The 14,657-nt window shown below is 30.9% G+C and overlaps 1 protein-coding gene across 1 annotated transcript; it reads left to right on the top strand.

Moving 5' to 3' along the window:
* Positions 1-8,871: 8,871 nt before the first annotated feature.
* LOC123897218 lies at positions 8,872-14,206 on the top strand. Its single transcript, XM_045947761.1, has 7 exons — positions 8,872-9,711; positions 10,364-10,671; positions 10,870-11,607; positions 11,799-11,927; positions 12,688-12,891; positions 13,339-13,539; positions 13,766-14,206. The coding sequence occupies exons 1-7, from the start codon at positions 9,447-9,449 to the stop codon at positions 13,886-13,888; spliced, it is 1,968 nt and encodes a 655-aa protein (XP_045803717.1). The 5' UTR covers positions 8,872-9,446; the 3' UTR covers positions 13,889-14,206.
* Positions 14,207-14,657: the final 451 nt, after the last annotated feature.

Below are 14,657 nucleotides of genomic sequence, written 5' to 3' on the forward strand. Positions count from 1 at the left end.
GAATTTTTTGAGGTTGAAATTTAAATCTTATAGAAAAGAATTTGTGTATTAGGTGAATTATGCAACAAATGGAAAATGGAATGATGTGAAATGGACTGATGATAAAAGTGTAGGGCAAAGGGAATATTAATTAAACCACATTTTAGGTTGTAAAATCCTAAGTGTGTAATTTTAATTTGAGACTCAGATATCAGAATGTTTTGTCGGTTAAGTATTGTTGTTAGAGATCGTAATGTGTATAATTTGAGAAGTTAAATTTATGAAATATTAAAATAGTTTGTCTGTAACCATCTTTGTTAGAAATGTTGATGTGTTACATGAAAGTTTAAATGCAAATTGTGTGCTAGTTAAAAACATTAATAAAAAAAAATGTCAAAAAAAGAACATAAATTTTTCAACACCCATAAAAAATTACTTAAGATTTAAACCATGAAATTTGTATTTAGAGTTCCTATAATATGACATTAACATGTGGATAAGTTATAGTATCACATGTCACAGTGTCACTTGAAATGGTGCAGTAGTATATCATTATCATTACTTCTAATATAATTACTTGAGCAGGGAGCATTTTGGCTATTGTTTAACAATTTTAAGTAAGTCATTTTATTTGACAATTACAATTTTAAGATCCAAAATACTATGATTCTATATTGGAAAAAGAAAATGCCTAATTGTTAAAATATCCTCACTTGCCCAATGTGACCAAATATCTCCCTTGCATAAAATGGTACTATATGTTTGACATGTGTAAAAACATTTATGCAGAGTTGGGACTTGGGAAAAATGAAGAATTTGGATTTAATGCCGTGGGAACATGCCCTTGTTCACTTCAGCTGCTACTAAAATCTACCTACCTCCAACAACTAATATTTCATTTTTCTCATGTCTCCTAAAATTAAGACTCTGAAGATTCATTGATTCTTCTTATTTTCTTTGTCTCTCTTTTGGTATAGAACACAATATCAACTTTTGGTAAGTTTGAGGGTGGTTGATCTCTCTAGTGATGGTTGTGAGCTTTTGAAAGAGAGTTACATGAAAAGACACTCTGATGTTAAAGTCAGTTTATACATAATATAGTAAACGAGTATGAAGATGTTAGATATCTTAATTAGGGCAAAACATGCTCTTTATATCGGAAGTGAGAGGGGTCTCGTGAGTCTTATGTTTTTGGACCATATAGCAATAAGCTAAGGTTACAAATTCATTTGGTTGGTTGATGGACCATGTAGAACTCAATCTTATATATAAACCAAAATACTAGTACTTATTATCGAAAAAAGTCCTCAATCGTCAAGCTTAAAGAGTGAATGTGCTCTAAATGAATGAACAATCAAATAGTTTTGTACCAAACACAACTCCCGATCATTGAGTCCAAAAGACGAAAGACTTCTAAGTGATAGAGTGGTAAAAAAGTTTGGTACCGAAAATAGTCTACAACCCTATTAATGACTAATAAACCTATTAGTTTATGTATTCAACTTTTACATTTCAAACTAAGTTAGTTGTGAACTTTCAGCCAATTATTTTAGGCGTTAATACGAGTGTAAAAGTTATAAAACTAACACAATTTGAGGATTGAATTGCAATTTTTATTATTTGTATCGTGCACAACACAAAGTATCAACCCATTTGCTAATTTGTGGCTAAGAACATTAAGAAAAAACAAAAAAAGAGATATGGTTTTGCAAGCATGTACTAGATTCTTTCAGATTTGTTCACCTAGTGTTCCTCCTTGTTTTATTGGTATTCCCTTTGAACATATGAGATTTTGGGTTACTTTTCTTGGAACGTGAAGGAATGGAGCACAAAGCCGTGATTGCTTCAAACTACTATAACTTGCATATTTTTATTGCTTTTATATTCTTCTTATCACCAACTAAAATAAAAATCAATGTTTGACTACTTGGAAGTACTAGTATCCCACAATTTATTTCATCATTTTACACATATAGGTATGCTACTAAAAATCAATGTGATATTTCATCTTTAGGAGTGATTCACAAAAAAAATATATATATATTTATTATAACTTTTTCCTTTAGTCCATAACAATTTTTTTTTTGAACCAAGTTTGCACCCCAATTAACTATTCCAGCTTGAAGTTTTCTCTCCCCAACCCCGTATTTCTTTTCTACCTCCGGATTTCAATTTTTTCCTTGAATAAATATTTCGGAACGTGTTTTCCAAATTATTTTGCCTCAGGAAAAATTTTGATTTTTTTTTTCCGAATTTGAACTAGAAAACTTCGAAAAACGTGTTCTGAAGTTTTTATAAAATGGGACAAAAAAATGGGGTAGAAACGAAACATGAAGGGTGGGAAGAGAAAACTTCTTCCAGTTTCAAAGTGGGCTTTAAATATACCAAGCCCCGGAAATATAAGCCCAATGAAAAGAGAATTTCTCATTAGGCCCTTCATATTTCTATGAAACCCCCCAAAGTTCCATTTTTATCCTTGAAAATGTTCTGAATTTAATTTTACATTAAAAAAACTTCGGATTTTAGATTCTTAAATTTTCCAAAATTTGGTTGCACTGCAGTTGATCTTCAAAACCTTGTAATTGGCCCAATATAATTACAATGAGAACCTCCTTTGACACAAAAAAAGATTTTCTACATATATTAACTTATATTGCGTTCAATTTAAAAGTTTATTTTTTATAATTAAATAACTTGAAAAGAATTAGTCAAAAAAAAAAAAAAAACAGGAAAAGAAAAGAAGTCAAATGTTACCCAGAACGTTTAAATGATATTGTTCGATTTTCCTTCGATTTAACCAAATGTTTCAAGCTCAAATTCAGCTATTAGGACGTGCAACGTTAAAACTCTTGAGAGTTATACCGCACATTGTAATCTTATCTAATTCAAAAGATTAGTCACTATACTACGGTTACGTAATAAAAATATCTGATGAGTGTAGACGCTTTTAATTCTCTCATGAATTTTACAAAAATCTTCATCTTCATAAATTTAAATAAGCTAATAGAACCTAAGTCACCTCATTAGTTTAAAGAATTTGAATTGAGACTATGAAGGTGGATAAATATTGTATTATAATTTGAAGAATATAGTTAGTAGTAGAGGAGGGATATATTAGTACTAGTATGTCATGTTAGGTGTATTCTGGTGATTCAACATACTTTAGGTTATATTATTGGCCATACCATAGTGCCTTTTTAGCTAATGTTGAATAAAGAAAAGGGAGATTCTGAAGTTGCCACTATTATACTAGGACAGAAAAGAAAGGAGAAAAGTGATTCTTGAGTTTTTCCAACAGAAAACTTTGTATGATTAGATACCATTGTAGATACTATAGTATCATGATTGATCAGAAACAGCAGAAGCATGGTTGGATTGAGTAAAAGGTGCCTCAAATATTAACCAATATAAAAAAAAAAAAAACTCAATTTATTCATCGATCTGCAAAATCTAGCTCGAACAGATAATACTGATATTGTTAAACTGAATATATTAATTTTAATTTTAATTTAAATTTTGGGATCTTTTAGTTATGCAAGTTTCTCTAGTGGTAATTATACCAACAACCGTAGACTCGATTTAATTCTTACAATTTCTTACTATTCAATTCGATTACGGTTCAAAAATTACATCTAAATTGATCTTATTTTTATACATGAACAAATTAGTCGCATTATACAACATAAAAATTAATAGGGAAACTAATTTGTTCCTTATATTAAAGTATAAGAGACTTAATTTGACTTTCTTTTTTTACGGACCTAATTTGACTATTATTTTTTGTGAGTTATAAAAATGAAAAATGGAGAATTTGTTAAAGACCTAATAAGATCTATAGTATTTATTATTGGATCACGAGAAGTTTTATTGAGTTGGATTATCACATGAATTAAGAGTAAATATATAAGTGAATCGAAAATCACAATTTCACGCAAAATATTAAAACATTGAATATTGATTTTCTCATTTATATATTGTTTAACTTCAAATCATAATATTTTTGTGTGCCACAAATGGTCCACTTATTCTAGAAATAGAGAGAAACTCTTACCTAGGCACAAACACAAATAAATAGTATTTAGGCACACACACATAAATATCCACTTGTCTCCCATGAAAAAATCAATGGAGGGGGTGCAGTGTTGTTATCTTATCTGCCTTTTATTTAATTGTTTTATTATGTAAATAAATACACTATTCAAAATAAAGAAAAAATGATAGGAGAGGATTTCCTCCCACTTATTTTGAAGACTTTAGACAAGAAAAGTACATATAGGAAGATATTGACTATAGAAGGAAAAAGAGAATCACCCAAGTTACGTTTATTTGGGGAACCAAATCTTCAAACCAATTTTTACTACTTTATCCATTTCCATGTATGAAACCTAAAAATCACTTGTATTATGGCAAAAGTAAAAGAATGGGTTAATTGCCCCCTAGCCAGACAAGGTTGTACAGGGTACCTTGGAACTTGCTATGTTGCCTATGTGCACTGTAATGTAAGTACCATACAAATAATGCAAAAATGGGGTCCAAATCCAACTCATCTACTACTAATGTAAGAAGAATTACCTGTATAATTTTATTTATAATCATGTTAAACAGTGCATTGAGTACACTATTTAACATTTTCCTTTTATTTATATGGAAAAAAACTAAAGCTAATTAACAACCTAAACTATGTACCAATAAGAGTCATATTATATATCCTTTTTTTTAAAAAAAAAAAAGTCTTATTATCTATGATCATGGACGGAGCCAAGGCCCAGCAAGTCTGAACAGTTATTGGAGATCTGGTAAATTTTTTTTGATATTTTTAAAAATTAGTTTAAGGCAAAATTGAGATTTTTATGATTTAGTCTAAGGTAAAATTGAAATTTTTTGTTAAACTATTTATATATATTATGTTACATATGAAATTTTGCCGATTTTATATAATTTTTCTGACTTTATCACAAGTTTGGACTTTGGATAAGTTTTTATGAGGAAAAATATACTATTAACAGCTTAACTTAAGCACGTGTTGCCGAAGTGCATGTCAAATTCAAATTTGAAAATCATTTGTGACCGTTTCTGGGCTCAAGAAGATCGTGGTGTTTGTAATTTGGTTGCATTATTAAATACGTACTTTATATTCTACCAAAAAAATAAAATACAAACTTAAGGTGATGCCATTGCCACTAACATATTATACCACTTTCAACTCATCTCTCTACACTTTTGATTAATTAATTAACTGTAGCTTTTAAGTTTAGTTTTTTTTTTTGAATGGCAGAATTTCGAGTTTAAATCTCAATCTCTACGTATATTATAATTGGATGTCTTTTTCAATTAAGTTATGTGTAGGAGGCTAGTTATTTGAATTTTGTTGTTCTTTTTGTTGATATACTATACATGCCTGAATATTAAAAGAAAATTGACAAATACTAATGTTTCTTTTGTTTAATTAGTCATTTTTCTGAATATACATCATACATCATATTACTACTGTAATAATTTTGTACCAGTTGCATTTATTTTTACTTTGAGAATTATAATGACTAATTTCTTGAAGAATCATGGAAATTATACATTGGCAATTTATTAAAAACACTTAACTATTTAGAAATTTAACAATTTAATTATAATGTAAGTAATTTTCTTTCAAACTAGTAACATATCCGTGCGAAATTTAACAATTTAATTATAATATAAGTGTTTTCTTTTAAACTTGTAAGATATCTGTGCATATGCAAGGGACGAGCCTGCGGCGCGTTACATTCCGTGGGATGTGTGTTAACGGGACTGCGGGGGTGATAAAGTTTTAGAAAAGTAATTGTATAATCTAAGATTGTAAGTAATTTTCTTTCAAAAGTAATTGTTTATGGAAAATGCTAAACAGTGCTCCCGGAGCACTAGTTAAGGATACAAATATAGAAATTTTATCTCGTAAATTGTGCATTTAATGTTTTAATGATGTGAAAAGTTATTCTCTCTCATCATTAACTTCATCCTTTGTTTCTTTATTTAGTATGTTTAACTAGTGCCCCAGGGGCACTGTTTAGCATGACTCATTGTTTATATATAGGATAAGATAACTTTATGAGCAACTTTTAGATCAGTTGTATCCTTTAATAACTCGTTACTAACAATGAATTTCCTCAAATAAAAAAAGTAATGTTAAACAGTGCACCGGTATACCAAAAATAGAAATAAAATATAAAGTTGATGTTGATAAAAATAACTTTTTACACTTTCAATGAATTAAATTCACGAGTTTTAAGACAAAATTTCCTTATTTATGTGTTTAACATTTTCCAATAAAAAATTATTAAGTAAACTAACACCACAAAATTTAATAAAATGGTTCTTATTTGAGTGTGCACAGTGCACCAAACAAAAATTGAAAAAACAATAAAAATGTAATTTTTTTGTCAAGTAGCCCAATAACTAAAAAAATTATATTTAATAGCCCGATGTTAGTAGTTAATTTTTAATTTTATTTATTTTTTCTCATTCATGAGAGTTTGAACCCGAATTTTTTAACTCAACAAACTCCTTCAACTATCTTAAAATTGATAATTGAGCTTAACTCAACACTAGAAAATTGGTTTGTAAGATGAAGATTGTCCCTACTCATAAGCCAATATTCACATCATCTCACATCCAGTGGCGGATCCAAAAAAATTTCATGCTGAGGGCTAGACAATATAGTGTATATATTTTGACTAAAAAAATTACGAACTTTTATAAAATACACAGTTATGGCGAGAAAAAAAAAAACTCAAAAGGATGTTAGGAGAAAAGATGCTTAATGCTTATATGAATTAAGAAAGAAAAAGAGTAAAGTTAAGATAGTAAGGGATTTGGATCCTCTCATGTTCTTTCTCTCATGTTTTCATTCAACATCAATCTCAATCATTCATTCATTTGTTCTCTCTCTCTCTTCTAAACTATTATCTTTTCATTCTCTATTAATCATCACTCTTAGATGAGGAAAATGAGGGTAGTACCAAAAGAGCATGAGATGATCCAAATTCGATAGAAAATGTGTGGAAATTAAATAGTTGAAGTAGTAAAAAGTTGAAAAATAAGAAAAAATTATAGTGAGTAGATAATAGCTTAGTCATGAGGGCTTAAAAAATATATAAGAAAGATTAAATTTTTGGTGGGGGATTGAGCCCCCAATTGCCAATACCTGCATCCGCCCCTGCTCACATCCGATGTGAGATTTCTTAACAAACCATTAATTAATATATGTTAAGTTTTTCAACCCACTCAATTTTGTATGGTTTGCGCACATATTTGGTTGTCTATGCGAGTGTCAAATGAGACCGTTTGAACAAGAGTTTTGCGAAATCTCAAAAAAATCTCATGAATATTAGAGGCACACATGACCTATTAGTGCAAATCGACTTCTACACAGTTGTGAGATTGTAGTGTGATTAACAGCCTTCTAACATAAAATGTCTCGAGTTGATATTTTTTTTTGTTTACAACATTGTCGACGAATATCGAATCTACGACCTCATGCATATTACCAAAATCTCTCACCATTAGACCAAATTTTGTGGTTTTCTCGAGTTTATATACATTAATTCACTATCTACTAAATCTTATAAATCTTATATAAATTTAGACCTAATTAAGATAGCTCGGCTTAAAGGTCGCAACTACATCATTATGTTTTTCCTACTATACAGCCATTTCTTCAGGATTTCAGGTTTCATGTTACTAATTAAAAAAAAAAATCATAAAAATAATTGTTTTTCTTTTTCCGAAAATAACAGTAATAGGCATTTTTTGTACAAAAAAGTAATAACTATTTTCTAAATAATTCCATAATTCATAAGAAAATGGTATAAAGTAAAATATAAATACCTGTCAAAAAAAGACTAAATAATAGTTTGCCAGGTTTTTTTGTAACAAAAGGTGCCAGGTTTGAAACAGGCTGTTAATCTATTTTTATTGTAAAATGTCGAATAAAATCGGGTTTATATTTTTAACTAATCATGATTCTCCCCTTGCCAACAATGCAAGCAATCATTATAAATGTTTGTTTGTTGTTGTTTTTTACATAATTAAGAATAGTCAACATAAATTATAAAATATAACATGGCTACTAAATTATACAAAAATAAATAAAATTGATATATAATAAACTATAGTATAAAAAATGGATATTACGTAAATGTTACTAAGATTTAATTTGCTTTATAAGTAGTACCTTTTAACAGGTATTTTTTAAACAAAAATAGAAATAGTTTTTTAAAAGAAAATTAAGATAGAAAATAACATTCTATTATTAAAAAAGGAATAGTGTAGACATGAATATAACTTGCTTAACAAAAAAAGACATAAATATAACTATCATAAAAATAAATTCCATGTATTTTTTTTTTGTGGACATTGTTTATTTTAATTCTTGATTTTGATATAATACTTTTCTTATTTCTCATTTTTACCGTGTTCATATGATTCCAATTAAAAATTTGTTCTAATCAAATACAGATTCAACTAATGTATTAATGTCATTAACATTACAAATCGAAAAAAAAGTGATATTTCAAACACTTGAAGGTAGTAATATTTGTAAATTTATGCATTTATCACTTTATATTTGTTGGCATTAACCCTTTTATTTCCGGGAAAAGAAAATCGGTAGTAATTTAAAATTTTACTGCGAACTTAACAAAGTCCAACAAAAAATTGTTAGGAATTGTTCAATCTCTCTAATATTTGTCACTTTACATTGTTAACAATGAATCTTATAATTTGTTTTCAGATTTATTATTTTTATTTTTAGCAACTTTTAGTTTACTATATTGTATATTGTAAAGATAGATATACTCTAATGATTTAAATTAAAGAATATAGTTATTTTTAGCAAAAACAAATACATCTAAAACAAACAAAATTTATTTGTTTGCAAGATTAATTAACTACTTAAAATAGTTCAATAATAAAAAAATAAAAATGAAAGAGTATATGAAAACAAAAAGAGTAGTAGTAGTAGTAGAAGAAGAAAGAAACAGCAAGAAAAAGAAAAGAGGTTAGAGAAAGCGAAACAAAACAAAACAAAGAGCATTTCAAAACTTCAAAAACTCTTCACAAATTTTTCACAGAGAGAGAGGCTTTTAATTCTTCAACCCTCTCTCTCTCTCTCTGAAACCCTAACTTCGTCTTCCTCATTCCATTTTCCGGCAACCAATCCCAAACTTCCACCGCCGCCGGTAACAAACAGCTTATGAATCGCCGCCGCAGAACACTCTGTTTTATCAATTTATCTAAGCTAGGGTTAGGGTTTCAGTTCCATAACAGATTCAGAGATCTCTCTATCTATCTCTTAACTCTCAACTAATTAACCGAATTTATTTATTATTTTTTTGATTTTTTTTTTTGAATTAAATTAAGCATCGTATAACTGCCGCCGAATCTGGAAACCGTTACCGGAATACCGGCTACCGGTAATCGGATCCATATTTGTGATGGCGAGAGGAGGACAATGTTTCGAGAAGCTTCGGAGGTGTATTCGGACGGTTTTTTTCGTCGCGGCATTGGTTGCGTCGCTTTTAGTGACGTCGTTGCCGGTTGTTGTGGCGGTTATTGATGTGATTGTGCCTTGTGTATTGATTTCGAGGTTCACGTGCGTTAGTTGTTATGGTTTCAAGGAGCATTTGAGTCGTTACTCTTTTAAGAGTTCGTTGATGGATATTCCTCTTGTTTCGATTATAAGATCCTTCATCATTATCTGTATGATTCGATTTTAGCTTTTTTTTTGCACTTTTTTTTTGGCTTCGTTTTACTTGCATTGTGATTTGATGTGATGATTATCGTGAATTTATGATTATTCTGTTGCTGGTTTTTGAAGGAATTGTCTGTTTTGGTTTGAATTTTACTTTATCAGTTAGAATAAGTAAATTTTCTCTGAGGTTGAAGATACATGCATTGCCTAACTCGTTCATCGAGTTATTTGTTTGTTCATTTATTTTGTTACTTTAGGATGTGTTTCAACCAAGATAAAGAGCATGTTATGATTCATCTATTGTGTACATAAAATTATAAAGTTGAATTTCATTAGGAATTAAAGGGGTGTTTGTTTATCTATCACTTTTTTTAATGTGTGTGTGTGTGTTTTCTTGGAAATGAAATGTAATTAGAATATTCTATTATAGAAATATTATATTTAAAGTTTAATATGAAGTATTAGCACTATTTGGGTAAATTTTCTTGTCTTTATTATTACGGAATGTGCTCTACTTTTCTCAATTTGTATATAGTATATGAAATCTTTACAAGGATTAGTGTGTGAATAGTCTATGTTTTTTTTATTAATTAGTGTAATTTTCATGTATGAAAGAGTGGTTATTTATCGTACTGAGATTTTCTTTTTAAATGAACGCAGGTGTTTATTCAATTTGTGATGGTCCTGCTCTCTCACATGGTCCTTACCTTGGAACAGTGGCTCTGTGTTCCTTTGTTTCGATTGCTGTCCTTTCAGTCAAAGCTTGTGTTTTCACTGTTAATTCTCAAATTGAAGGGGAAGCTTCGGTTTCCCTTGCGAGGAAGATACTCCATTTGAAAAAGTCATGGGGAATGCCTGTCTTATTTCTCTCGTCAGTTGTGTTTGCCCTTGGCCATATCGTGGTTGCTTATAGAACCAGCTGCAGAGCAAGGAGAAAGCACCTGTTTCATCGAGTTGACCCTGAAGCGGTATGTTTTGGATTGGTTTTCTAGTCTCATAACAACATCTTAGTGTAGTGCTCAGCATGCTTGTTTCTTTTTCTTTTACTTTGTTGGACTAAGTGGTTGTAGTTTTATCCTCGATGTTGAATGGAATTTCAATCTATTGTATTTACTTCAATGACTAACACATAATAATGATTTATTTATTCTTGACTAATTAAGCAGGCCCTTTCATGCAAAAGTGTTTTCTCTAGCTATCAGAAAGCCCCGCGCTCCCCTGTTCCTTCTGGGGGGCGAACCCCAAAAAGTGACACTGAAATGAAGCGGAGACCCTTTGGAGCAGCTCGTGATGAAGAAGTGCCAGTTAGATTACTTGCAGACTCTGACAGCTTATTCATCACCTGCCAAGGTCTTACTCTCCATTACAAAATAAGCCTGCCCGGGTCACCTCCTTCACTTAGCTTGTCCTCGTCATCCTTTGTTGAATCTAGTTCTGTTTGCTACACTTCATCAATGTCTGGGGGACTATCAAAATTTAATAGACAATTGCCATATGTGTCTTCGAAAATCCAGCGACAACTCTACAGGACATATAGCAATCAATTCCACGACTCCTCTTGTTTATATGCTCCTCTTTTAGATGGTCCAGTAATGTCTCCCTTTTCGTCCAAAGACATCCCTGTTTTTCATCTAGATGAAATTTGTGAAGATGATGAAACAGTTAAATCGAATATCCTGTCTTTGGATAAAAAAGTAGAGGGCACTGGCCAAGTGGGTATTGTTTTAATACATGGGTTTGGTGGAGGAGTCTTCTCTTGGCGGCACGTAATGAATTCTCTCGCTCGGCAGAGTAATTGCACAGTTGCTGCATTTGATAGGCCTGGTTGGGGATTGACTTCAAGGTTGCGACGAGAGGACTGGGAGAAAACAGAACTGTCTAATCCTTATAAACTTGAAAGTCAGGTGATTACTATTTATCCTTAGTATGAATTATTTTTGAAAACATTTGCTATTATATTATTCCCAGTCTCAGTTAAACAGGCATTTAGCCATGTGCCGGCTTCCTTTTCAAGTGGACGGCCTAGAGCTTTTAGTTTATCTCCAAGAAACAGGTTGTCCAAAAATTCCACTTCTGATGGATCTATATTTTTCAGGTTGACCTACTTTTGTCTTTCTGTTCGGAGATTGGATTTTCTTCAGTTGTGCTAATTGGTCACGATGATGGAGGGTTGCTTGCTTTGATGGCCGCACAAAGAGTTCAAAGTTCAATGAATTCTTTCAACGTGAGTATTTCTTGCTTTCTCATGTTAAGTATTAAGTAGATAATAACTTAATCAAATTTATTAGCTGCATGCCGCAGCCTTGCTTTTATCCAGAATCACCTGTGAAGTGGGCGTAATGAACTAAAGAAGTTAGTTGACGTGTATGGGTTGAGAAATTACGCAACAACACAATGCTTTTTTTTTATTTCATGATTTATTTTTGTCATGATGTGATAACAGTTGCTTGATCAAATACACTCATTGTGAATAAAATGTTATTGTAATATTGGGATTAACAAGCGTTCATATATTGCATAACATGTTAATTGCTAACTATGCAACACAATAATCATCAGTCATGACAACAAAAAACAATGATTCAAAGAACAATAGATAAATACATAACATTTAGTTAACTTGGTATTTAGTTATTAGTGTATATATGAATGTTTCATTTATACAGGTCACATTGCTGGGCATTCGGTAAAGTTGTCTTATGCAAGCAATTGTTAATGATTGAGGTTCTAAGTTTTGTGGTTAATGTGTTTCTGACATTTTATTAAGTTCTTGGGTCTTTTTTTTGAGTTGGGATCCTCTCCATTTTTTGCTTTCTCCATTTTTTCCATTATTAAAGTTTTGAAAATATAAATGCAATTATGTGACATTTGGTGGGTCCAATTATTTAATATATATCATAAAACTCATTAAAACTATAGTAATGGAGAGGGAAAATGGAAAAAACAAATGGAGAGGATCCTAACTCCTTTTTTTAATCATCCAGGTTACAGTGAAAGGGGTTGTATTGGTAAATGTTAGCTTGTCTAGGGAAGTAGTTCCTTCCTTTGCCAGAATCCTGCTGCACACCTCACTTGGAAAGAAGCATTTGGTTCGGCCACTACTAAGAACAGAAATCACTCAAGTGATCAATCGGCGTTCATGGTATGATGCTACCAAACTGACACAGGAAGTTTTGAATCTCTATAAGGTATGCATCTACCTTAAGCTACATGATAATCTCAACTGGAACTGCTCTCTCTCTTTTTTGTCAGATTCATATCGCAGAGATAATGAATTTAATGAAATGGAAAATTATCTCTTAACTCATAGTTAAATGCCATATAATGAACTCTCACAAACTTAAATTACTTTAGATTTGTTTAGGTTTATACTTCATTTAGATAGTTTGGCATACTGAACGTGTTGTACGTTTTTCGGAGAGTAATTATAAATTGAGATATACTTTTCTTATTTTTTTGTTATCCTGGTAAATCCTAGTAGAATTTTCTCATCGATTGTAAGTTTAATCTGCTGCCTTTTATGTGTTCTTTCTTTCTCTTGTTAGCTTCTTCTGGAGTTTCCTCATGCTTTTGTTGAGAATCACTTGGGAGAAATTTTATTGACTTGTGTCACACGTGACTTTTCTTGTGTTTAGGCTCCACTATACGTAGAAGGATGGGATGAAGCAGTCCATGAAATTGGTAAACTGTCATCTGAAAACATCCTTTCCGCAAAAAATGCAGAATCATTGCTACAAGATGTAAAAGAGATTTCGTTGTTGGTCGTAGCTGGTGTTGAAGATTCACTAGTTTCTCTGAAATCTAGTCAAGTGATGGCATCAAAATTTGTGAATTCTGTAAGTATCCATGTTCATTGTTCAACTTCAAGTTTATTTTATCCATTCTCCACAATGTGGGAATGTGAAATTAGTGTGTGTTTGGTAGTCGTGGAAACCGCAAGATAGAAAATAAAATACTCGTTGCAATCCCACTCCTTCATTTTTCTGTTACTTTATTAATTTCCCAATCATTTTTCTTGGCATGTGGTTACTTTTTTCTAATACTTATCTATTTAACATGCAGAGACTGGTTGCAATCTCAGGATGTGGCCATCTACCTCATGAAGAATGTCCAAAAGCGTTGCTAGAAGCAGTATTACCCTTCATCGGTAAACTATGCTCTGTATATAACTCGCAAAGTCAGTAGATTATCTCTTTCAAAGTTCATACATAGGTCAATCCATTGTAGGGCACTTTTCCTTTCTCCTTTCATTCTCTTTATTTTGTTCGCCTTTTACGCCATATTACTAAAAGAGAAATAGATTCTCTTGGGTATTTTTGATATGCCAGTTTTATTTTAACCTTTTTTTTTTCCCTTCTTTTTTAGATGTAATAGTTGAGCTGCTTATCTCTTCCCACTAAAAGAAAGTGGGAAGTAGATGTCATAATTTGTAAAGTTATCATGAGATTGGTAATGAATATAATTTAGTACGGTTGGTTCTTAATGCAACACTTGATTTTTTTATTTTTTTTTGGTTACACTATGCAACACTTGATTGAGATTTGGTAACTGTAAAATATACGGTAATGAATTCAAAACAATTTTTTGGAATGGTTGGGAGAATTGAAAATAATACTAGCGTGCAGTTTTTCACCTCAACATTGACAACTTTGTTTAATTTAATTATTATAAACTTAAGAGAAAAGAACCAGACATTAAGTTTTGGAAGTTTTTTTCACATGCATTAGTGCTGTTGAACGTTGACAAAAAAATGAAAATGTGATTTCTCTATTTCAATATTATACGCGGGATTTATTGGAGTATGTTTCCTATTATGCTAGATTTGCTAGAATCATAGTACTTTTGCTAAATCATAGTGCGATTCGTCGTGATTCCAGTAATCTCTATTTTCCAAAAGAAAAATTGAAAGCCATTTCTTATTTAATAGTAAGTACTAGTAGTGTATAAACATCCA

This window comes from Trifolium pratense, linkage group LG7, assembly GCF_020283565.1.
Source record: "Trifolium pratense cultivar HEN17-A07 linkage group LG7, ARS_RC_1.1, whole genome shotgun sequence".
Lineage (NCBI taxonomy): Eukaryota > Viridiplantae > Streptophyta > Magnoliopsida > Fabales > Fabaceae > Trifolium > Trifolium pratense.

Bases quoted from the DNA above. Each gene is read 5' to 3' on its own strand.
- LOC123897218 (XM_045947761.1), top strand. From the start codon at position 9,447: ATGGCGAGAGGAGGACAATGTTTCGAGAAGCTTCGGAGGTGTATTCGG. The intron at 9,712-10,363 runs GTATGATTCGAT...AAATGAACGCAG, and splicing joins AAGATCCTTCATCATTATCT to GTGTTTATTCAATTTGTGAT. The intron at 11,608-11,798 runs GTGATTACTATT...TATATTTTTCAG, and splicing joins CTTATAAACTTGAAAGTCAG to GTTGACCTACTTTTGTCTTT.